Source organism: Squalius cephalus, assembly GCF_949319135.1.
Source record: "Squalius cephalus genome assembly, chromosome: 3".
Lineage (NCBI taxonomy): Eukaryota > Metazoa > Chordata > Actinopteri > Cypriniformes > Leuciscidae > Squalius > Squalius cephalus.
The window spans coordinates 55,676,756-55,703,184 of NC_137124.1; the positions used below are offsets into that span (position 1 = coordinate 55,676,756).

The 26,429-nt window shown below is 36.9% G+C and overlaps 1 protein-coding gene across 27 annotated transcripts in view; it reads right to left on the reverse strand.

Annotated features, from left to right (window-relative positions):
• The window catches only part of mical2a (microtubule associated monooxygenase, calponin and LIM domain containing 2a), a 68,257-nt gene that overhangs the window by 22,489 nt on the left and 19,339 nt on the right, over positions 1–26,429 (reverse strand). For all 27 annotated transcript variants that reach the window (XR_013820464.1, XR_013820465.1, XM_079865558.1 and 24 more), the window contains exons 3-13: positions 18,259–18,466; positions 16,578–16,694; positions 12,573–12,674; positions 9,259–9,414; positions 8,721–8,821; positions 6,853–7,110; positions 6,619–6,734; positions 6,359–6,485; positions 5,043–5,133; positions 3,246–3,393; positions 1,266–1,465 (exon numbers count right to left, since the gene is read on the reverse strand). Coding sequence is in view for 25 of the 27 variants with exons in the window: in XM_079865558.1 (XP_079721684.1) it covers positions 1,266–1,465; positions 3,246–3,393; positions 5,043–5,133; positions 6,359–6,485; positions 6,619–6,734; positions 6,853–7,110; positions 8,721–8,821; positions 9,259–9,414; positions 12,573–12,674; positions 16,578–16,694; positions 18,259–18,466 (1,624 nt within the window). In the remaining 2 variants the exon portion in view is untranslated. The remainder of the gene's footprint in view (positions 1–1,265; positions 1,466–3,245; positions 3,394–5,042; positions 5,134–6,358; positions 6,486–6,618; positions 6,735–6,852; positions 7,111–8,720; positions 8,822–9,258; positions 9,415–12,572; positions 12,675–16,577; positions 16,695–18,258; positions 18,467–26,429) is intronic.

The window sequence follows — 26,429 nt, forward strand, 5'->3', positions numbered from 1 at the left end:
GTTAATAGTGAGAATTGGACCCTTAACTAAAGTGTGACCTATGCTTTTTCTTGTGAGCTTTTTTGTTTTTCTGTGCATTTTTTTTTTGTATAGTAAGATGTAGCTGTAGTTTGCCATTTTTCCAACTAATTTTTATCAGAGAATTACCTTAAACAAGCAATAATAAATAATGAGAAATCAGCATATTAGAATGATTTCTGAAGGATCATGGGAAGAGAAGACGGGTGCACAATCCTAAGATTGCGGTAAGACTGCTATCTAAGCTAAAAGTAGCCTAAAAGCAAAGCTTTTTTTAAGTAGCACAAGCTAAAAGTAGCCTTGTAAAATAACAAGTGTAAGTTGCTTTATAAAAGTGTATTTTTTGGTCTTGTAATTTACAGGAAGCAGTACGCCGTCTTCACAACTCGGAGACAAATTGTAGGCGCTACGAACTGGAGCAAGGGTAAGATTTAAAGAATATGCTTTCATTCTCCTGTATAAGGAAATAGATCCGTTAATAGATACCGATCTTAACTGTACATTTTGTTTTTCGCAGACTAACCTCGCCTCATAACGAGGCCATGACCTCATATTTGCTCGGAGCCATGTCTGCAAGTCCAGATTTACATGATGCTGATAATGACGACATTGTGTGTAAGTAACTTTTACTATTTTCTCCTTTATTGCTTAATTTTACTGTGACTTATGTTGTTTTTATTCATATCACTCTCATTTAATTGTTTTCCAGCTGCCTTTAAGATATATTACGAGACAGTTCGCAGGAGCCTCAGATAGACCTGCTACCATAGGCCTGATGTCTGATGAGGAAGACGGCATCGTTGGCAGGGTGTCTGGATGGATTGTGTTTTGTTTTTTTATTTTGTTCTTTTATTTTGAAGTGTATTCTCTGTTTCCTCTGTTCACTTCCTGTGGTTTGCTCCTGTTTGCCTTTCTTTCTATAGTTACCCTTGTTTGCATGACAATTGATTACCCACACCTGTGCCTTGTCAAGCCTCTTGTTCTCCAGTGTACAGTATATAGTATATACTGTACCCCTGTAGTCTGGCATTGTCATGTTTTTGGTAAAGCTGTTGCGTTTCCGTTCACCGATGGATTATTATGTTCTTGTTTCTAGTTTAGATTATTGTCTTCCCTGTTTGGATGATCATTGTTTGTATGTTTATTCAATAAAAAGACTTGTGATTCTGCATCAATGGTAGTATGCAAGTATGCTATTCCAAACAAAGTCAGTGATCCTTAACGAACTGTTAGTGAAAGATTTCTACCTGAAGGAGGTAGAGGCGTTCCCCGGAAAAGCTCATAGAATTTGGAGAGGTATGTGGTCATGCTGGTCTTGTCCGGCTCCTGTCCTGACGCCAGCTCTTTCCCCGTGATGAACGGCTTGATGCCAAACTCCTTCTCGGACACATCAAATGCCAGCTGAAGGTTTTTGGCACAGTCTTGCTCATTCAGAGAGTCGTAATCGCTACAGGAAACAATACGATAAAAACAGAGAGCATGGGACCTGAATTAAACAAGCTGACCTCTTGACATTTGTGCAATGAAAGCACAATCGCAAGTTATGAAAGTTCTCTGGTTTCCTTCAGCTACTTTTGACAATCTCAGATGACAGACTTGAAAAATGGCTCCTGATAAAGTGTGTGAAATGTTGCAAATGGTTCAAACTCTTTCTCAGCCAAGAACGCTCAAGTTTAAGTCACTGTTTTGATGAATAAGTAAGAAGCTGTAAGACGGGAAAGTGGTTCTAAAGAGGTCACAGTGCATTTCACATGTCCGGCTTATGTTTAGGATTACACAGTAACTAACTGTGCGAAGGAAAACACTAATAAACACAGAAGAGTTGACTGGATCTGTTGCCAACGCAGAACAGGATTTGTGGACATGTCAGGAAGCAGACCAAATATTTATGAAATGTGCTTACGACGTAATTCCATTGTTTATGTTTTACTCATCAAATGAACATTATCAAAGTGTTATGTACAGTAATCTACTGTTTTACTAGGAACTGCCATCTTCATTCATTATAATGGGCAATATTAACATGTATTATGAGTTTAATTTTTAGTTATGTATTTTTTCTGGGTATGGTAATACCATTGTTTCCCGTGCTCTTTTTGGGGGGGGATATAGTACCAAAATGTAATACCATTGTTGTTAAGAAATGGTACTGTATCATGGTAATATTATGATTTGTTTTTTTTGCACATGGTACCATTGTAATACCAATACCATGTTTTTTTTCGATATTGTACCATGGTAATACTATGGGTTTTCTTAGACTTGGTCCCATCTTCTTTTTTTAAAGACGTATCGTTTTTATTTGTACATGGCACCGTGGTAAGACTGTGTTTTATATGTGTATTTTTGGTAACACTTTATTTTACAGTGCCCTTGTTTAGCATGTTATATGTAGTTACTATAGTAATAACTATAAATTATGCATAATTCACCCTAAAACAAACCCTAACCCTATAGTAAGCACGTTAATTAATATTACTCAGTACTTAAATGTATAATTACACTGTAACAAGGACACCTTAAAATAAAGTGTAACTTTTTTTTTCTTCTGGATATAGTACTGATATAATACCACAGTTCTAAAGAAATGAAATGATGCTTTTTTCACATGTACCATAGTAATACCATGTTTTTTCACGGTAATACAAATACCATGTGTTTATTTGGACATGCACTGTGGTAATACCACATTTTTTCACCTACTTCTGGACATGCTATCAAGGTAATACCATGTTTTTAAGACCTTAATTAGTATGTGTTTTTTTGGTCAAGGAACAATGCAAAATCATTGATTATGTACCATGGTAATGCCACAGTTTTTTTTAAATAGCTTGGAGTGCCATGTAAATACCATGGTATATGAATAATGGTAATAATATATGGTAAAAACATTATACCATAGTACTGCCACAATACTATGGTAAGGTACATTCAGATGACTTTAGGTGATTTGGTAACACTTTATTTTACAGAGTCCGTGTTAAACGTTACATGTAGTTACTGCATTAATAACAATACATTATGCATAATTGCATGCAACTAACCCTAAACCAAACCCTAATCCTATAGTAAGTACATGTAGTTATTTAATATTACCCAGTACTTAAATGTATAATTACACTGTAACAAGGACACCTTAAAATAAAGTGTAACCGGAGATTCTACCGATCAGGATCTCAGATACAGATTTTTAATTGTAAACAATGTAAAAATGTAAAGAATCTCACATGAGCTGCGGTCTGAAGTGATGAATGAGAGCACAGAGAGCCAGGCCACTGCTCCAACAGGAAGTGAGGTCAGTCACACTCACACCCCTGTAGCCCTGCGTCTGCTTCTGACACCACGTCAGTAACCGACCCGGCCTGATCTCAGACTCTGTTAAACACACAAACACAAGCACAGGGAAATGTTATTTTGTAACTGATCAACCCGAACACATATACAAGTCGAGGTGACGTCTTCTCTCTGTCAGGTATCAGAACTTGACTCATTAATCTCTGAGCAGAATAATCATCCTCTTACGCAACACATTTATTATTTATTAGTGTTTCACAGTAGTGTGTCATCCTGACAGCTAACAAGCTGTTTTTAAGGAGCACTAAAGCCATGTGCCAACAAGCACAGTTGAACAGCAAGAGCTGGAAGGATTTATTGTGATTGATTTGAGGAAACAACAGCATGAACAGAGACTAAAGAAATGTGCTATTGCTGCTTTGGCCTCTTGCTCCATTTCCTCTTAAGAGGCAAATTTAGCCAAGGAAAGAGGAAGCTGAGCAGAAAACTCAGTACCACTTAAATATTTGGAATAATTCAGATTTTTTTCAATGTTTTTGAAAGAAGTCTCTTTTGCTCACCAATTAAGGCTGCATTTATTTGATCAAAAATAAAATAAAAACAGTAATTTTGTGAAATATTATTACGATTTAAAATAACAGTTTTATGTTTTAATATATTTTAAACTGTAATTTATTCCTGTGATGGCTAATCTGTATTTTCAGCATCATTACGCCAGTCTTCAGTGTCACATGATCCTTCAGAAATCATTATAATATGCTGATTTGCTGCTCAAGAACCATTTCTGGTTATTATCAATGTTGAAAACAGTTTTTGCTGTTTAAAGGAATAGTTCACCCAAAAATGAAAATTATCCTATAATTTACACACCCTCAAGCCATCCTAGGTGTATTTGACTTTCTTCTTCCAGCCAAACACAATCTGAGTTATATATATATATAAAAAAAAATCCTGGCTCTTCCAAGCTTCATAATGGGAGTGAGTAGAGCCTGAGATTTTGAAAACCAAAAAAGTGCATCCATCCATCATAAAAGTGATCCATACGGAAATAAAGTGGATTAATAAATGCCTTATGAAGTGAAGTGATGGGTTTTTGTAAGAAAAATATCCATATTAAAACTTTATAAACTATAATCACTGGCTTCCGGTAGAGTTGAAGGGTGAACTCTAACCCCGACGAATTATGTATGAAGTAGTAATAATGCATTAAATTGATAAAAGTGATGAATGAATGAAAGGAACAGCATGAACATTCTTCAAAATGTCTAGTTTCACAGAACTAATTCATACAAGTTTGAAACAACATGAGGGTGAGTAAATAATGAATTTCCATTTTTGTGGGTGAACTACTCCTTCGGCAGCATGATTTGTCTAGGGTAGTACTCTTCTCACTTTGGCTCTGCTGGTAATAACAAATCCCAGTCTGGATCGAATTCCCTCAGCAGAAATAAATTCTGCTTCCCCCTGAACCTGCCACATGTTGGGAGGAGTGCAGAACATTGAGAACGTTCCTAAAACAGGAGCTGGCTGTTACTGTATCTGCTGGATGCAGGAATGCTGTAAACACGTCGCCTTTTCTCAGTGTCTGTGATTATCACATGCAAGTCTCAGCCCTCTTATACAGTCCTAGCCTGGCGGCAACTCTTGAGGAACTGGACGCTCCACTCAAAAGTAAAAGAGCAGAGGATAATTATAGATACGTGTTAGACTGATTAGACGGTTCTTCTGACCTCGCCTGGCCAAGTTGACAGGACGGCGTATCGTGGCGGCCCGTTCCAGAGAGCACGACTTCATCTCTCCACAGATATAGTTGTTGCGGACCTACAAAGGAGAAAAATAAACAGTAATGAGAGATCATTTCAATGAGAGTAAATGATTAGATGAGCCATGTTAAACAAAAAAATGGCACATGGTAAAATCTTCAAGGAGGTTATTGCTTTCATAAAACAGTGACAGCATAAAAACTGGAAAAGAAACCTGTGTACAACAAATGGTTTAATTTATTAATAATAATAGTTGAAATGTTTGTAATATGTATACCATTCAGTAGTCTGTAGGCATTTGTGGTTGCAAAGCAACTTTGTATTTTACTGTACTATGAGCTTGGCAACTATATTATTTATCTGTTGTGTTTATATACGCTACTGATTAAAAGTTTGGAAGAATAATAATAAAATGTTTTTGAAAGATGTCTGCATAATTGAATCAAAAACATTCATAAATACTAATACAATGTAAAACAATTGTTTTCTATTTTGATATATTTACATAAATAATTTATTCCTGTGATCAAACCTGTATTTTCAGCATCATTAATCCAGTTTCAGTGTCACATGATCATTCAGAAATCATTCTAATATGATGATTTGCTGCTCAGTTATGATCAATTATTATTGGTGCTCAATTATTAATATTCACTCTTCTTATTATAAATGCTGCTTAATATATTTGTGGAAACCTTGAAATAGGTTTTTCAGGATTACTCAATGAACAGAAAATTCAAAAGAACAGCAATTTTTTGAAATAGAAATATTTTGTAACACAAATGTATTTAATGTCACTTTTGATTAAATTAATGCATCCTTGCTGAATAAAAGTATTTATTATCTTCTTCCTTTTTTACCCTGGTTTCCAAGAAAATATTATTTATATTTAATCATTATGCAGCAAAAACAGTTTTCAACATTGATAATAATCATAAATGTTTCTTGAGCAGCAAATCAGCACATCATAAAGATTTCTGAAGCATCATGTGACACTGAAGACTGGAGTAATGATGCTGAAACTTCAGCTTTACATCACAGGAATAAATTATTTTTTTAAATATATTAAAAGAGAAAAGCGTTCTTTTAAATTGTAATAATATTTCACAATACTACCGTTTTACTGTATTTTTAATCAATTCTTTTAACAGGTATAGTGCATTAGTTTATTTATGGTGATTGTCAAAGGTGTTTTATGAAAGCAATAAGTCACTTGAGCTTGTGAATTGCAGTGATTTCTTTTAGTGATAGTTTATTGTGCACAAATGGAAATGCCATCTCACCTGGTGTGGCCTCACACAGTTTGAATTAAGGTTTGGATAGCGAGTTCCTGGATCTATGGTGTACAAATCAAAGTTTTTGCCAATGTTTTCAGGTTTTGTCTGAGGTAGCAATCGGTACAGACTCTCCCTAGAAAAACAACAACGAAGCAACTACATAAACAAGCTATCAATGGTATTATAAGTTTCAGTGTTCATCTAGAGCTGTACGTGATTGTCTGTGCATTTATTGTTTGCGCATGTGAATTTTGACCTTCACTGACCTCTCTGCCAGCACCTCGAGTGGATTTCTACCCTGCGCCCAACTTTTTACCATCCAAGCTGTGTCAAAGGCTGCCAGGAACCCGCGGGCACAGCCTGTCCCCATAGGCCAGAAGGGCTACAGTAACACAGACAACCACAAACACATCAGAATCTAACGTAATAATCATACATATCAAGCAAAAGAATGATGATGATTATTTAGTCATAACTGCACAGTAGTGTAATCTCCTCACCTCTAGAAGGCTGTCTCCCACTAGTGCCACCAGCACACTATGACCAAACCTCTCCCTGACCAAAGCGGCGTTTTCTGAGGCGTACATGCTTGTGAAGTCGAACATGGCCACATCAGGCTGCCCGCAGTGGTTGATGGCGTAGTCCAGCGTGGGCAGCTGGTAGTGCGTGGCGTAGTCGGCTGCCTCTCGAGCATACGCCAGCAAAGCCTCTTGATTCACATTCTCGCTGTTCAGCAGCGCCTCAGTGTCGATATAATCCTGGCGAATGCAAAAAATGAGGTTACTACATCAAACACAATGTGTAAGCGAGCTGTGATAGCTCATTCTTTTACTGCTATAAAGTCAACATGAAACCACATTCATGGTGCATTTTACTTCTGACATGTGCAATAGTGAAATACAGTATTCTGAGAAAAAAAATATACATAATGAAATATGAAAAATTAAATCATGAAAAGTGATTATTTCATACAACAATATAAAACAATAGAGCCAGCCCTGAAAGAGTTTACAGTTTATACTCCTGAAGCACACATGTAACATGATAGTATTTTTTTCCATCTATCTATTTTTCAAAATAAATTAAAATATATGTATGATTTACACCTCAATATAAGGATTACATTCGTGTGGCATAATCTTCATGTCTTAAGTATTGAAGCAATTTTGTTATAATTTCATTAAAAAAAATGAGTCATGTAGTGTGACCAACATGCAGAAATATGTAGGAAATGAAAGCCCCCCCCCCCCAAAAAAAAGATATATATATTTACACAAACATTAACAAACATTGAACCCTAAGTATATAGTGCAGGGAGGGCTGTAGAAATGTGCAGATGATGCTGCCTCTTTTACACTTGGGTCTAGTCAGGTTTTAAAAAAGCAAAGCCAAAATGCCTAATTTTATCGGGTCTGTCTCGAATGGGGTTTTTCTATTTTAAAAATGAATTCATGCTGGGTTGGGGTAAGAAGGGATTGGGGGAAATTCGGGTCGAGTACAGATCTCAGGACCAGAGACACACTCAGTTCTAGCACTGTTGACTCACTGTATTAATAAATCAGATCAGCACGGACTGTGCCAACACTAATGTACGTCTATGATGAGGCATAAGTACTGAGACTGACACAGAGCATTTGTGACTGTGTGTTTCTTTCCCAGATAAATATGTACTTAAAGCTGTTTATAAGCCTTTGGATTCATTAGTTATGTTTCCATTCAAAGTTGCTAATTTAACTTATGCGCAAAATTGGAATATCGAATAAAACATTTGCAAATAAAAAACTGTTTCCATCCCAGGTGTTCAAGAGAACAAAATCATCACTTTGAGGGAAACTGGCGCAAAATATATGTAATTAAAATGGAAGTTGCTGCAATTGGGGAGTAAACTGTGGCTCTTTTTTTTCATACATCACAAACTACCTGCACCTCAGAGCGAGCAACCGATGAGACACAATAAGCGCTGTCATATTATCTTACGTTCAGAGGCACAATTCTGTGTGGTCATTATACCCAACAATTTTGATGACAGATATTGGCTCAGGCCTTTCAGAAAGACCAAACCAGCATTTGAGATGTTGTGCAATGCGATTGGTCCACTGGTTTATCCAATCACATCCTCTGTTGAGGCAAAGTTTTTTGTTGCACATTGAGGGTTTTATTCAGTAAATGTATTTCCAGCTTCTTATTGGATAAAAATGATCCGCCTCAATTGAGCGCATCTGTTTTTTATGCACATTTATGCGCATCTTCGTGTTTCCATCCAGCGTTTTTTATGCGACATCCCAAATATTGGCATAAAAATAGGTGGATTGAAACATAGCTATTGATGTGTTTTTGGAGAGTTCACTCAACACTTGCCAAAACTCACATGAACGATGACACCCTTGTCCAGCAGGCTCTGCTTCTTAGCTGTCATGACAAAGTAGTGTGTGTTGTCTTTGTAGTAAACGATGTTCTCTAGATCAATCCCTGCGAAAGAGACAAAATCATGGTCTGACATGAGGAGATTTCACCTGTAACATTTTCTTGCCTGTAATATGACAATCTTTTGAGGTCAGTGTGAGTTTAAGACAGGATTTTAAAGGAATTCAGTTTCAAAGGGGTGCGAGTCACGACAGGTACACAGAGCATATGTATGTTTTTGGAGGGAGGAAGCCCATAATCCCCTGGAGGATAAACATTTACGTGACAAATCAGAGCAAGAGGATGATAACCGATATATGGCCGCTCCTCACAGCAGATAACACTGACACGCTAACCGAAAACATTGCGGGAAATACCAGGATGAGGTGAAAGTTCATAGCTGAGATGGTTGGGAGATATTACTTTATTATCCATGGAGCTGGGTGCCAAGTTCAGAGTAATATGGTGTATTTTTAGTGGCTAATGTGTTGTATTTTGCTCACCGGTTTCCTGTTTGAGATCTAGAAAGAATTTCTGGTTGAAGATGAAGGCAACTCCACTTATCTCCTCAACCTTTGCCTCAGCGGTGGTGTTTCTGTTGATGAAGTTTGCCGTTATGGCGATGGCCAGTTTGCCACGAAATTCCTTCCTCCTGAACCCTGAGAAAGAGAGGAAGGGAAAAAAGTGATGTTCTGGTCCTTACATAATGTCCCTCCTACAATGTATCAAAATTTCTAAAGCAATAATGTTCCAGTTTGACAAATGGAAATGAAAATGTGCCACTCTGCCAGTATCACAATCCCATTATTTTAGGCTCAAAGACGCTCAATATAACCAACTACAATGAGACAGGTTTCCAGGGACAAACGGTTTGCCTGTCCACTTCAAATACTGCCCAGATATTTTAGGGTTTAAAGCACAAGGAGGTTTAAAATACAATTTATATTCTATAATATTATTGATTTTACTGCACTGACACTAACTGAACTGAATCGAATCAACACTGAAAACTGACTTGAGCTGAATAATAACACTATTGTCTTCTGTAGACCTGCTTTATTGCTGAAATCCAATTTGTTTTATAATTGATTTAACATTATCCCTGTTCTTTTCCTGTTTACTAATGTAAAGCTGCTTTGAAAGTTCTACTATATATAAATAAATCTGATTTGGCTTGACCAGGGTTATTATCATTTAGTTAAAAAAAAACATTACTTTCATTAACTTAAATAAACATTAACTGAAATAAAATACAAAAAAACTTAAACTTAAACTGATTTATTTCAGCTAGTTCGACATCTCTTATTTTTTAGTTTAAGTTGAAGTACTAAAATAACTAAAGCTAAATAAACTAAAACTAAAAACTATTAGTTAAAAAAAAAATCAACAATGAAATTACTCAAAATTTTAACTAAAATTAAAACTTTAAATTAAACATTAAAAATATGAAACTGAAATCTAATTCAACATATTAACCAAAAATATAACAGTATATCACTGACACTAAAATAACACTGGATTTGACTTGAAGATATTTGATGTTTAATGAACAGATAGGAACAGCAGAATTTTAGACCAATGAGATTTCACAGTGGCCGTAGCCCCACCCACACATTAGCAGCGTTTTAGGTTTTTGAAAACACCTTCTAAAGTGAGGACAGCATTTTCTCTAATGCACATGGACAGGTGGAATGGAGATTTGGTGACATGGTCATGAACAATTCTCATTTTTGGGTGAACTATCTTTTTAGTCATTAATCATTTACAGAGTCTGTAAAGTAAATCTCTCCATCTGCAAATGCCTATTATATTCATCTGTGGCTTTTAAAGCTCTTTGGCATTTTTGTATAAATGGTGATTTCTTAAGACACTTGGCGTGCAGAAACAAAATGGAAGGCAAAAACCCACGAGATCCACAAACTGTTTCGTTACTCGTCACTCGGAAGAGATAGCTTTCAATAAAAGTGCCTTGTTAGGAAGTGTTATGCCTGCTAAACTGTGCGATTTCGTCAATCCTATAAGATCATTACAAATCACACTGTACGACATGGATCGTATAAACTTGGGTACGACATGAATGTAGACTGTACGATGATGATGGTGACACCTATTGAATCGTAGGCTACGACGCAGGAATAAAACGTCATCAGCATGCGCTAGTGCTAAACAAATAGAGCAAGATGAATCGCACTTTGGCGATCATGGTTTTTATGTGTGCTGAAAAAGAGGAGGAAGCGTAAGAGGAGAATATGGATGTGGTCTTGGCTAGGGAAAAGAGGCCATCTTAACATGCCAATTTTGAAATTTGTCAAAGTTTTGGCGCCATGTCAAGTTGATCAATACACCATTTCATGTTGCATTTTTATTGGCTAGTAGGTCGTAGCAGCAAACACACTGTGAGATGATCACGCTAAATTTCTGACACTGAAAATTATTGCAGGCCATCTTTGGTCGCAAGAACATGACGAAGGCCGTATTTGAACCTCTCACTGTACGACGTAGGACCACCGTTTATAAATGTGACCACAGAAATCGCCACGATTGGTCATCATACAATGTGTACACGGCATTAGAGGCTCAGTTATGAAAGTGGAAGGAACTTAAAGAGGCTTTTAATTAGGACTAAACCCTAATGGCAAATAAGTCCATCCTTTCCTGGCAAACTTTACAAAAATGTCACAAGCTGTTCACTTTCATAGCTGTTGAGTGGGTTGACTTGGCTGTAGTTTCTCATCCAGCAAAATGATGTACAGTATGAGAGTCTAAAGAGCTCCTCTACGAACCGAAACACATTTGATTAAGAGCCAGAACTGTTCCATTACTGCCATGTTGTTAACTTGCTAAGACATCAACTCTCCTCTTCATCATCTGCGTTACTCTCTCCAAATGTAGCTGTTTTCGTCTGACCGCTGCTCTGCCTCAGATTGGGATAAATTTAACATTCCCTAGATGTCCTGAACTTGCTCACATAATGTCCAAAACAAGCTTGGGTTCTTTTTCCCTAAGGTTACTCATAATTGGGCAATGAGCTAACATCTCATAGTTTGGAGGGCCCCACAAATGCCCTTTTTTGGAAAAAGCATCTGATTAGGGATAAGCGCAAAGATGACGAACCTGGAAAACAGAGTCCAACGGACACACATCATCAACTGAAAAGCGTTCAAAAACCCTGAGAGCTCCTCAAGAGCACATGCTGATTCGCTGAACTCATTTGTAACCGGTGGGCGGCTGGTGACATCATGCAGTATCGCTTTTCACAGCACAACTCGATTTTATGGTTTAATAACCTTCTTGGATGAAACAATCCATTCTCGGGACTTCAGCCAAGAGCACAAGCCAAATTTTAAGAGCGGCTGAGATAGGAAAAGCGTGACAATGAGAGGTTTTGGGTTAAATCTGAAGAAGTTTTATTAATGCTGTGTAAGGATAAGGCTAGCACCAGTTTTGCTTGTATTTAGCATTAGAGATTTGAGAAAGAGTTAAACTTCGGTACGTAATCCACCCTGCACCGTTTGTGCTGCAGATGTGAAGGATACCTCAAATTGTGTGACTTGTTGAGTGTGCTATTAGACCACATGACATGCTATTTTAATGTACATGCTCTCATATTTTAGGTAGGTACAATTTTAGTTACTGCCAGAACAGTTTGTAATCATAGAGCAAAGATTATTATAGCCTCTTAGTTACTGTGCAAACAGAGAGGGCTGCATGTGTGTTTATTTTAGTGGACATAATATATGTAATTCAGTATTTCAAATCTGAACCGTTTTTGCAACTGAGCAGCAACTCCATCATCCTCAGTCATCTGAGTTCATACCTTCTAAAGAGTTTCGTCTCCCATCGGCTCCCACCACCACATCAAAGTCGAAGTCGGCCACGGGATGATCCGCAGGCCGGATCTCTGCCCTCCAGCCCGGCCCTGCAGAAACATACACTTTCATTCAGCGTGAGAAATGCAAATGACAAATCACAAATGAAGGTGTCCTTAAAGGAGCAGTTCACTTTAAAATTAAAATTAGCCCATGATTTACTCACCCTCAAGCCATCCTAGGTGTATATGACTTTCTTCTTTCAGACGAATACAAAAAAAAATCATATTTAAACCTTTAGAAAGTAAAGTAACTAGCTTCAATTCAAGCAAACATACGGATTCCACTAAGGTATAAGCGCAACATATGCGAGTAATGCGACGTACTGCTGATATTTACGCTACGCCATGACGCACTACGCTACTTCTGACGCCATAAGTTGCGCTTTAGGCGTAAGTAGATGTATGGCCGTTTGATAACGAGCTAGAATTTTATTTTGTAGTGTGTTAAATATGAATATTTTCCTTACACAAACTCATCGCTTCGCTTCAAGGGCTTTATTAAACCCCCAGAGCCATGTGGAGCACTTTTATGATGGATAGACGCACTTTTTTGAGCTTCAATCTGATGGTTGCCATTATAAAGCGTCAGGGAAGTGTCAGGGTGTTCATTAATATAACTCCGATTGTATTCGTCTGAAAGAAGAAAGTCATATACACCTAGGATGGCTTGAGGGTGAGTAAATCATGGGCTAATTTTCATTTTAAAGTGAACTACTCCTTTAACATCTCCTTAATAATTCCTAGAGTGCAATGAGGTCAAATGAAGAGCAATGTGTCACGCTTTTCAGATGTTTCCACTGAGAAAATGAACCTATATAATCTCCACGTGTTTCCTCTTGAGTTTCAGAAGAGATCTCAACAATGTCTCAAACTTTGATCGGGTTTGGAAAGATGTCAGTGTCTGCAAAAGTCTGAATCTTAAACATGAACTCAAACATTTCTCATTATCTGAGCCGCTATCCACATTCATTGTACAGCTCTATACTCTTACCACATACCAACAATTGATTTATTTGTTTCTATTTTTATTTCACCCAAAGAAGAAGCATCTGAGAGTTGATGCAAAACTGCGAACTGGGAAGTCTCCCAAGCTGTGAAAGAGAAACATCTGAGCAATATTTTTTTCCTCAGGGGAGGACAGGAGCTGGGTGGAGCAACAGCACAATAAATACAAATATGAAAATATTTCAAAACACTTCATCCAAGTTCACTTCTGAGGGACCGTTTCTCGATGTAAGTGAACCGTAGGTTGTTTTAAATAAAAATAATCTGCTAAATGGAAACAGATTTTTTTCTAACAGCTACATATTTCAACAAGACTAGGTAATGTTATTCATGTAAGCATTATGCAATTTTGCCTAGAACACTATGCATTCCAAAAACATAAAGTCACAGCAAGCCATTCAGCTATTATTAATAAAAGCCAACCATCAATGTCACATGTTCAGAGTACAACTTAAGGGCAAATAAACCAGGACTGTCTAACGAATACAAGCTCCAACTGAACTATATCCAGGATCATGAGTATCACTTCAAGGCCACAGTACAGGGTCACAGCAAGCACTCATTCTTAATTTAGAAAGCTCTTTTGTTTTTTATCAGCGTGCTGTCATTGCTTCTGAAGGGAGAGAGATGGATTGCTAATGGTCTGGAAGTCTAGAGGTCCAATCTCAAGCTTGTTGTTCTTCCAAAGACGACCGAAGCGCCCACATATGGAAACACTGCTACCTCACAAAGGACCTGGAACTATGAGATCTGTTTCTAATTACCATGATCAACTAATTGTTTCTTCATTTCTCTGATCTCTGTGTTGTTAAATGAGAGTGTGTTATGCAAGCTGTGGAGTCATAAAACGACTACTTGGATGCGGGAGGGGAGAGCGATGTGGATTTGAACACTTTTCCATGGGCATTAAAATTGCATTAACGGCTCTGCAGGTGTTGTTTGGTTGTCATGGAAGCAACTACATTCGTTCATCTTCATGGTAATGACAGGCTGGCCCTAAAACCTTAAATAGCTCTGAAGAAAATTCTGTAATGCAGAGGCAACAAAATCAAAAGAGCCAGAATACATTAACATTTAGCTCATTTGATGTCTGATTAAACTCTGGGATATGAAAGTGATCCAAACAAAGTAATGGTATATTCAGGGTAGAAACAGGCTTTTTTTGTTTATTCAACAAATAAGAAAGACTGAACAGTCAGTGCATTTATAACACCAGTGAAAAGTTTGAATATTCTTGTCTTTTTTAAATCAAATGCTTAAATGCCGGAATTTTAAAGCATTTTCAGACCTGTAGATCGTTTGCTTTGTTCCGAAACAGGGACTTAATTCGTTACAATGTTGCATTTTCTTCTTGGTTCCGTTCGCTTTCACAAGGCAACATTTCAAAGCGTACCAAAACGTGTTAATGCGAGTCACATGAGGAAAAACTGTCCTCTTATTGGTCAGAGTTTCGTCTGCGTCATCCATCAAGACAGACTGACAAGTTCGTTTCACGAGCTTATTGGCTTTATTTACACGTATACAAATGTAGCCATCATTCTCGCTCTAACTAATAAATTATATTATATATTATATTATATTTAAAATGATATCATTTATATTTGTATATATAATTTATAATGCAGTTAGGCTTGCTGCAGTAGTCGGTTACATTACAGTACATCAGATTTCACTTATCACGTGAAGATAGTAAGGAGAGATGACTAACAGGACAATTTCAGGATTTGGTGAGCAACAGATCTTGAGCGTGAACGACAAATATCTAATCTTGTAAAACTTGCACTGCCACTCCTTATACACGGAGTATGCATGATTGCAATTTGTAAACAGAAGTAAAAATCGAGCGTGCATTCAAAAGCGATTTCAATACCCTGCATATTGATAGTGGCTCCCTGATGGCCGCAGGTTAGGTACAATATAAATGACCAAACTATATTAAAGCATTGAAATATATTTTTTCCTTCCTCCATCTCATATTTTTTTCCATCACCATGTCCCTTTAGGGGCTCTGTAGAATTCTTCATTTCCTTTCCGAACATAGTATTCGGCTTCGGGGCATATATATATGTGTGTGTGTGTGTGTGTGTGTGTGTGTGTGTGTGTGACCCTGGATCACAAAACCTGGTCACATGTCGCACGGGTATATTTGTGGCAATAGCCAGCAATACATTGTATGGGTCAAAATTATCGATTTTTCTTTTATGCCAAAAATCATTAGGATATTAAGTAAAGATCATGTTCCATGAAGATATTTTGTAAATTTCCTACTGTAAATATATAAAACATTTATTTTGTGAGTGAATGCAGCATAATCGTGAACATAAATGGACAACTTTAAAGGTGATTTTCCCAATGTTTCAATTTTTTTTGCACCCTCAGATTTCAGATTTTCATATTCTAACAAACCATACATCAATTGAAAGCTTATTTATCCAGCTTTCATATGATGTATAAATCTCAATTTCATAAAATTAAGTGATTGGTTTTGTGGTCCACGGTCACATATATTAGGGCTGTCAAAATTAACATGTTAATTTTGAATTTTTTTCAGTTTAACACGTTAAAAATATCTATATATATGTGTGTATGAACTATATATATATATATATACAGTATATATATTTTTTTTAACTTATTCAATTTTACAAGAGGATCATCATATTTAGGTCCGTGACATAAAGTTTTAAAACATTTGATCCAGACCAAGGGCAGCTACCCTGAAGAAGCTAAAACATTAAATAGCTTTGTTAAAACATTTCTTGATGGCTGCATAATATTCCCATACTCCCATTTATGTTATTTTATAGTTTTGACGACTTTTCTAGAATGTGTGAAGCAACAGTCATAAACAATGAGAAGGGTGTGTCCAAACTTTCGATTGGCTCTGAACGCCTGACTGCTAGTCGTGAGAACGTTTGGTCTGGATCTGGGGGCCCTCAGACTCACCCTCATTCTCCTGGTCCTCGGGAGGCTCCACCAGCTTGACGAACTCCACATTAACGTGAAACTCCACACCGAGAAGCAGAGCAATCTTCAGGAGCATGAGCTGGAGCTGCCGAATGCCTGCCAAACCCAGCCAGAGCAAGAACCATTAGCCTCACAGTCACGCTAACACGGCATCCCTTACAAAAACACAGACCAGTAAAACTAACAGATGTGAGAACAGAAATATCATCATCTTAGAGATCCATCCAAAAATGGACATTCTATCATCGTCTCTGTTCCATACAGTGAAAATGGATTATGACTGGGGCTGTCAAAGTCTTAAAAGGACAAAAAGCAACATAAAAGTATTTCATATGACTTATGTGCTGTATTCCGAATCCCGAAAAGCCATTCGATAGCTTTGCGTGAGGAACAAACTGAAATGTAAGACTTGACAACCACTGGTCATCATCCACTTTCACTGTGTGGAAAGAGAAGCCTGGATGTTCTTCTCTTCTTTTGTATTTCAGAAAAGGAAAAAGAAAGCTATATATTTTGCATTTGAGTGACAGTGAGAATGAGTACAACTATTTTGTTCATTGATTAAATATGTTTAATATGCTGTTAAGTCTATTGAAGTTCAGCTATGAACCACGTTCATGCTTTTTCATTTTTATTATCATTATTTTAAATATTACTATTTAGGTTTAATGTATTTTTATTTACATTTTAGCTTTTTTTTCAGTTAACAAAACTGTATTAAATATTTTTAGTTAAAGGGTTAGTTCACCCAAAAATGAAAATTCTGTTTACTCATCCTCATGTCGTTCCAAACCCGTAAGACTTTCTTTCATCTTGAAACACAAATGAAGATCTTTTTGATGAAATCTGAGAGCATTCTGTCCCTCCATTGACAGCTAAGCAACTACCACTTTAACACTTTAAAAAGGTCATAAAGAGATCGTAAAACTAATTAAAAAAACTGAGAAATTTAGTCCAAATTTTCTGAAGAGACACGATCGCTTCAAATGATTAAACGATGAACGGATTGAATTTAAGCTTTTATTCACATAAACGTTCTTCAACGCACACATAGGTTGTCAATGAACCAATGAGATTCAAGAACCAATGAGGTTAATTCTCATTACGTTTGAGCTAATCAGTGTTTATATGTGAATAAAAGACTAAATTCAATCTGTTCATCATATTAAGTGATCGAGTCTCTTCAGAAAATTTGGCCTGATTCATATAGATTAGTGTTATGATCTCTTTATGAACTTTTTGAAGTGTTAGAGTAGTAGTTGCGTAGCTGTCAATGGAGGGACAGAAATCTCTCAGATTTCATTAAAAAGATCCTCATTTGTGTTAATGAAAATATGAACAAAAGTCTTGGAACGACATCAGAGTGAGAAATCAAGACAGAATTTTCATTTTGGGGAGAACTATCCCTTTAACTACAAAAACCTTGTTGAGTTGTTCTTCAAATCATCTATCTATTAGGATTAACAGTATAGATGTTATTTCTCTGTAAAAAAAAACTTTACACAATAGTCACATATTCTGCATGTGTAGATAAGGGAAGGGCTGTCAAAAAATGAAAAGGAGAACTAAATGACTTCTGCTTTAAACAAGGAAGTTTTGATAGGTTGCTCATAATTTGATTAAATGAGCACAGAGCATGAGAAGTTGGTTCAGGACTCACTGATGTGGTCTATCGCTCCAGCACAGAACTTTCCATAGAATTTCTTGGCTCCTAAACCCCTGAGGTCATGAATGGTGTAGGGCCAAAGATGCAGGACGTTGTTCCTGGAGAACGTATCCCTCTTCTCTATCACCACCACTTTGGCTCCGAGGAGAGCTAACTCGATGGCGGTCCGCACGCCGCACGGGCCGCCTCCAATTATCAAGCACTGAAAGTTACATTTAGAGATTGAGAGAATTAGCAGGGCAAGAATTTAACCAAGGGCACTATTTTCTTTCTTTTTTCTTTTTTTGAACATAAACATCAGTCAGGGAAAAAAAAAAACATTTGTAAAAACATATTTTGTTTTTTACCCCTTACCCCAACTTAATCAACCAAATTTTTTTTAATTAAATAAATGAAAGTAATAATAATAATTATATATATATAATAATTATTATTATTACTTTAATTTAAAAAATATGTTTTTATTATTATTCAAGAAAATGAATAATAATAAAAAATACATTAATTGCACAATGTAGAATAAAATGTATATATATAATTATATATATATATATATATATATAGTATATATATATATATAATATATAAGTACATGAATATATATATATATATATATATATATATATATATATATATATATATATATATAAGTACATGAATAATAATAAAAAAATAAATTAATTGCACAATGTAGAATAAAATTTATAAAGCAGCACAGATAAAAGGAAAAATTACATAAATACATAAAAAAAAAAAATTGTTTAGACTTTACAGAAATAGCAGGTAACAACAACACAGAGATATAGGACATATTTGAGTTTTTTCCTCTTTTATACTACACTCTCAGTCAGGGAGAGAAAGGGACCCCATGTTATTATAAACACATCATGACGCCCTGAGGCTCTAAATATTACACGTTCATATCTAGCAATATTTGACATGAGTTCCATCCATTCAAGGTCACTATTTTCATTTAAAAACAGAGGAAGTACGGGACAAAGGGGTGATGATTTTGTTTTCACTGCCTTTCCGATTCCACACAAGAGGGAAATAAAGATGTCTACGATATTTCTTCCTCTATTAGACCTTTGTGCACTTATTTAATACCGTGAGTATTATTCTTAAACTCAAGGAGCCTATTTTACTCGACAGTGAGCAAACAGCTCTTGCCCACTCTTTCAGGAATTACCCTTAAAAGAGCAAATCTTAGCAAACAAGCTCAAAGAAAATGAAGCCCTAATGCAAATGTTTATCCAAACAACAGTGGCAATAACTGGAGGCGCGTGTGTGATTTCATCAACATTAAATCATATTTACAGTTCTGTCATATCAAGGGCATGATTCATGCATCAGGCTTGTACAGATGCGAGAAGTCAAGACGTCAGGTTCCAGGACGTGTCTGGGAATGCCTGCTGTGGGTATGACTTCATTCCCTCTGGTTTGGTGATGAAAGATCACTTTTTATGTGGAGAGATGATCTTCACACAAATCTGTTCTTGAGTCACAGAAGAAAGCCACGTCTTAGACTTGCACTCATGCAAAGCTTTAGCTCATTTTTAGTCCAGATGGTCCAGTGTGACTTATTTCTTCTTGATCTTTTCATTTCCTACCCCTCCTTTGATTTCCCACGCACACAGTGAAACACGACTTCAGGATGGTTGATTGACCTCTAAATAAGGAAGCAATAGTGAGGGCAGCGAATGCTTCCTGTCACAGTGTGTGTACAGCAAAGACTCTCAGCCTGTGCTGTGATCAATATTGTGATACACTCGGGTTTCAGCCCCTCCTGATCCTGGAGCTTATCATGTTTTTATAGACCTCGATGTCTGTGTGTCCCTGGTGCTGTGTCAGTGGTGGCTATTTACAGATCCCAGCTTGCTAGAAGCACCGAAAATGTCATTAAAAGGCCTTCAGCTTCCATTAATCTTGTCTTCCATTAAGACAATGGAGAGACTCAAGAAGAAGTGACAACATGTAGAAGCAACAGGACATTTCTGAATGGTTAGTTGATGAATTTAGGTAGCTTATGTGTAGTTATCTTCTAGTCATTGATTAGCATATTCTGTCATGATAATCTATAAATTGTGTTCCGGGGACGGGGTTTATGTAAATGTTAGGGTTAGTGATGTCACTAACCCGGGAGGAAGCTTGTGTAGTCTCTACCAGCCGTTTGTTGTAGTCCTTAAAAAGCGATTTCTTTAAAATAAAAGATCTCCCTTTGCTTTGAACTTTGAGCATTGTAACTTTGCAGATGTTGTTTATGCTCAAACAGCAACATTACACACTAACTAAAGTTAGAAAAGTGAAATAATAATCAACCACCCCTTTAAAAATACACAATTTCTACTGATACTTTCAACTCTGTTACTCAATAACACACACACAGCCCTACTGTATATTGATGCTTTCATCTGTTATACTGGATGGACCAGTTACCACCAGCACAGACTGACAGGCCAGGTGCACCGTCTCTGTTTGACTTTACCTTAACTAAAAACCACAGACTGAACAAAGGCAGCCTATTCAGAACAGACACAGAGGCACGCAAGCACTGCGGGGAGAAGATTTACCATCCCCACAGGCACAGACTAATGAAATGCTCCATCAGTCAGAGCAGATATGAACACAACGATCACTCTTTTGTTTCTGCTCATTCCCACCCTGAAGCTGAGCAGAGCAGAAGTCCAGAGGTGAAGTTTCCTGGTGAGTCAGCGTGGCGTGTTTCCCGTCCATCAGTGGGCGCTCAAAATCAGAAACATAATAAAGTTTAAAAACAAAAAGTTTTATTGATTTAGTCAATTAAATCAAACTGACTGCAATAATCGTCATACAAATTTTAGTAAAACTATCTGGGTCCCACTTTATATTAAGTGGTTTTAACTACTACAGGTATGTACTAACATTGAAATGAATAATTTGATACAATGGACGTATTGTGTACATACATGTTTTTACATTGTACTTATATTTTGAAAATACCTGCATGTAATTACAGCTGTAATTAATTTATGTAATTACATTTGTAATTAGACTTTTGACCCTTCCCTTACACCTTAACCCACCCTTAAACCTTCCCATTCAACCAAACCTGTCCCTAACCTTACCCCTATCCACCTCAATGGCAGCAAAAGTGTTTTACAATACAATCTGAGACAAACGTAATACTAAAATGAATTATAACTGAGAACATTAAATCTCCAGAGTGAATCCTTTGATAAAAATCCAGCCAATCACTGTACAAGGCCAGGCCAACGCCAGCTGCAAAATCCCTTCACACCGCTGCCACTTCAGGATGGTTCAGCCTCTTTTAAATCATGGAAAAGTCTGCAGGATAGGAACTGGCGGGATGACCTGCTAGATGAAACTTCCTGGTGAAAGCCCAGAGGAACAGAGACCACCTCACGGCAGGACCAATAACTTGAACCCAGACACACTTCTAGCACACAATGTGATCACAGTTTGCTTGAGCAGTTCGCTCAATTAGACATCACACCACTTAGAGAAAGCTGCTCGCTCGACTGAAGCAGACCACCAGGAGGGAAGCCTGGACTCAAGCCTGTACGAGAATAAAATCATTTAAGGATGGCGAAATGGACTATAACTCTAGTCTAGCGGAACAGAAGTCCTGGTAATGCCACTGTATGATTTGTTTACATTGCCCAGGCAATCATGAGTCATAAAGTCACAGCTGTAAGCAGACTGCACACACGCTCAAACACACACAAAGAGAAGAACTTGACTTTCCCCGATGTGAAAAACAGTGCCTCTTTGCGTGGGCTCACAGAGTCTGGGTCAGGAACTCACACTGCTCAGACTGGGGAACGGCTCCAAGTATTTACCACAGAATCCGGTAGTGAAACCACTACACCACCCCTGAAAACAGCCCAAAAATGTATAAGGAAGTTTTTAAAACGAACTTTTTGTGTCAGCTTTGTGTAACTGCTGCCCAATGTGAGACTCCATTTACTGTATGAGTCATTCTGTGAAACAGAATGCAAATTTAAAGCAAATTTTGGAAAAAAAGGCAAAATAGATTCAAGTGTTAAAAAACTGCACTGTGCCATCTCAAACTAAAATTAATAAATACTAATAATATACATTTTGACACTATATCGGTCAAAACTTTGGGGCTAGTTAAGCTTTTATTCAGTAAGGATGCATTAAAATGATAAAATATAACAGTAAAGACTTTTACATTGATACAACATTTTTATATTTCAAAAGCTGTTCTTTTAAACTTTATTTTCGAAGAATCCTAAAAAAAAAAAAAAAAAATGTTGCATGCTTTCCACAAAAATATTAAGCTATATTAAACTGTTCTTAAAATTATGTGTGTGTGTGTGTGTATATATATATATATATATATATATATAAACAATATTATACTGTACTATATTTTTGATCAAATAATATAGCATAAGATACCATACAGCAATAATAAAAGAAAACTAGCACATCTAGAATTACTCATAATCAGAATCAACTACTCCAAAAAGTTTTGTAATAATCACTGATCCTAATTTACATATATGTTAATAAAAATTAGACTGGAAACAAAACTACCACGGCATGAAAATACAAAATAACTCACTGCCCGGAATATACAGTGTTAAAATGATTTTCGCATGTCTAGCCTGAATGTCTAAACTTTCAGATAAAGGCTCTGATTGAGTCTCTGCAATGGTAATAAAGCCCGTATAAAACAATAAAACAGGCAGCGGCGGGCTGTCCCGCTGGTTGATAAAGAGAGAATGAGCTCATATCCTGGACAGACTGTGAATCTGGCAGACAGTTGGAGGCTGGTGAGCAGTGATATCATGCCACTCTTCCTAAAACACACCTTTTTTTCCAACTCAAGTCAAGTCACAACAGGATGAAGGGGCAGATGGTCCATTATTCATCAGGATGTTAAAACACATTTGCGATGCCAGTTTAATGTGCAGAATTTACTAAGTAAGCCATTTGTATGTTGGCTTTCCAGAAGAGTAAAGACACTTTGTGTCACTTTCAAAACATTACATTGTCTGTTTCAGCAATTCAGCATGTCAACTTGCTCAGCCAATGGTGTGAGTTTGAGGCAGGACAAGCTGTTTGTCTGATCAATGGCAAATGATCAATGAAAGGGGCTCCAGAGGTGTGTAAACAGTAGTACACTCTAAACAAAATGCTGGGTTAAGCATGTTGGGTCATTTTATTGGGCTATTTTAAATATTTCCATGTAGTTTCTCTGTAATAGCTGCTGGGTCATTTTTACTGTCATTTCAAATGATGAAGTCCTAACAAAACTACCCAGTGCTGGGTCAATGTAACCCAATGTCTGTGCCAAACTGGTTAAAACTGGATACATTGTCAATGGTAATTTTGTGTGTTCTGAGAGAAAACTTCCTGAATGAAATTACAATGGATTCCTGTAAATTTTTTACTGTAGTCTCACATTTTAGCTTTTTTGTTTGCATACATCGCAGCTAACTTCTACTTGGAGCGCTTGTCTTCTACAGTTCACCGGATCTACACTCAAAGCGAACAATGCGCCGGCGCTACTATAAAAGTTTCACCTCCTGTCAAATGAATGTGCGACCAGGGCTGAAACACAACGCGACATCGCTGTCATGTGTAACAAAGTTGACGTGCGCTCCACTGACTACAATAGGAGCTGTATTGATCTAGTGCGCTAGCATCATAGCAGTGGTCGCGCTATGCATTTGACGGGTTGAAACTTAAATGTTAGAAAGGTAAAGCTATTTTTATGTAACTTTTCAAACATGAATATATAAGATTGTCATTTAATTAACTGGAAAAGCCTATTGATACTAGTTTTCTTCCCACAGATTCCCATTGGATGCTCCTATCACGTCCTTTTGTGTCTGGGAAAGACTTTAATAAAAAAAATATTGCATTTGAACTGTTCTTGTCCTATAACAGATATTTTATAGTGCATTTTTATCATTTAAAATGAAAAACCTTCAATATCAGGTTGACTGACCAAGAACTATGTCAAAAAGCAACCCAGCATGTGTTCTGTCCAATATTTACCCAGCGCTGGGTTGCCAAATAACCTAGTTATGGTTTGTAACCCAGCATTTTTTAGAATGTGAAGTCATGCGAGTCTCATTTCAATAAAAATGTATCTTGCATGCAAAGTTGTGTTTAAATACCTAAAAATGGTGTACCATTAAATATGGATGGATTTATAGATGGATGTATAGATGGATGTATAGATGGATGGATGGATGGATGGATGGATGGATGGGTGGATGTAAAGTCATTCGAGTCTCATTTCAATAAAATACCTTGCATGCAAAGTTGTATTAAAATACCTAAAAATGATGTACCATTAAGGATGGATGGATGGATGGATGGATGGATGGATGGATGGATGGATGGATGGATGGATGGATGGAAGGAAGGAAGGAAAGATGGATGGAAAAAATGAAGAAAGGATGGATGGATGGATGGATGGAAAAAATGAAGAAAGGATGGATGGATGGATGGATGGATGGATGGATGGATGGATGGATGGATTGATGGATGGATGATGGATGGATGGAAGGAAAGATGGATGGAAAAAATGAAGAAAGGATGGATGGATGGATGGATGGATGGATGGATGGATGGATGGATGGATTGATGGATGGATGGATGATGGATGGATGGAAGGAAAGATGGATGGAAAAAATGAAGAAAGGATGGATGGATGGATGGATGGATGGATGGATGGGGTCAAATGCTTATTTAAATACTCCTATGATCCGTTATGCAGTTACAGTATACCTGGCTTGTCTGAAACAGTGCCATTAGGCAACGCTGCGCTGGCTTCAATTAAAGTGTGCAGAACAGCCTTTAGTCAGGACTACTGTACATAATTACCACCTTTATTACAAAGAGGTAAGTTGCACTCTAAAAAGAGCTGCATAATTACACTGCTTCACATCAAAAACATTAGTGGGCCGTTTATTGCCCGTATGAAGTGAACTTGTTAAATTACGCTCTCTTTGAAATACTTCAAACACTCGCTATCAATAAGCTGGGCCAGACTCATGCAGCCTTTCAAAGTGTGTGTGTGTGTGTGTGTGATGGGGAAGTTATCATAATGAACCGGCCAGTTTGACCTTCTAAAATAATAATATCTGCTGAGTGATGCTGTCTCTGATGTGTAACTCACAAGCACACTGATCCCAAGTCAAACATCGAAGCCCTTAGAGACAGATAGTGGACACTAAAAGGTGCTGTGTGTCATTTTTTGACTGAACTAAAGCATAAAAATACCATTATATGTTTGGAGATATTTAGGAAACATGCTAAGTTCACATACTTGTTTCTCCGAAAAACACTTCTACAGGGTTCGTACAGATGCTGTAAAAAGAAATTCCAGGACTTTCAAGGACTTTTCAAGCACTACTTTTTTGGTTTTCAAGGACTACAATCAGAGATCTCACTTATCAAACAATATCTTTAGTATTTTTTAAGGATTATTAAAACTCAAATGACAGATTTAAGGTATCCAAAATACAACTTACAACGTATTTAATAATATAATTAAATACAACGTTTATAATGGCTATTGTTGTTCAATAAATACAATTTTATATTATAATGTTGGTGTACTTCGTATTATCAGACAGGCTGCAGTGTTAATTTTGCGTGAAAATATTGTTGTTTTTTCGAAAAAAATTATTGTATTTTAAATAGGTAAAGCACTTTTTAAGTACCTCTTCATAAATATGGCTGTTTTCAAGGGTTTTCCAGGACTTAAATGTCAAAAAGTCAAATTCAGGGTTGCCAGTTTGGCGGAAAACACAGCGTATTGCAGCAATGGAAGCCAGAAAACAAACTGGGTCAGAGATCGCAGATCCAACCCGACCTAAAAAGCCTCGTCATCCATCTAAAAATCTCTACGAACAGAGGCATATTAAAACACAGATAAATCAACTCATCAACTTTAATCACCTTCCATTGTCAATTGTGCTCACTCCTGTTGCGTGTCTTGAGTCTGAGGAGGAGGGACAGGAGAAACAACTCTCTCCAATACTTTGAATTTGGACCACAGTACCCATTTCAACCGCTAGCTGTCAATGTTACATACTGCACCTTTAATGAGATACTATTTTTTACGACTTTTATGATACATAAGCTAAGTGGCAGGTACAATTTGTGTGTGAAATGCA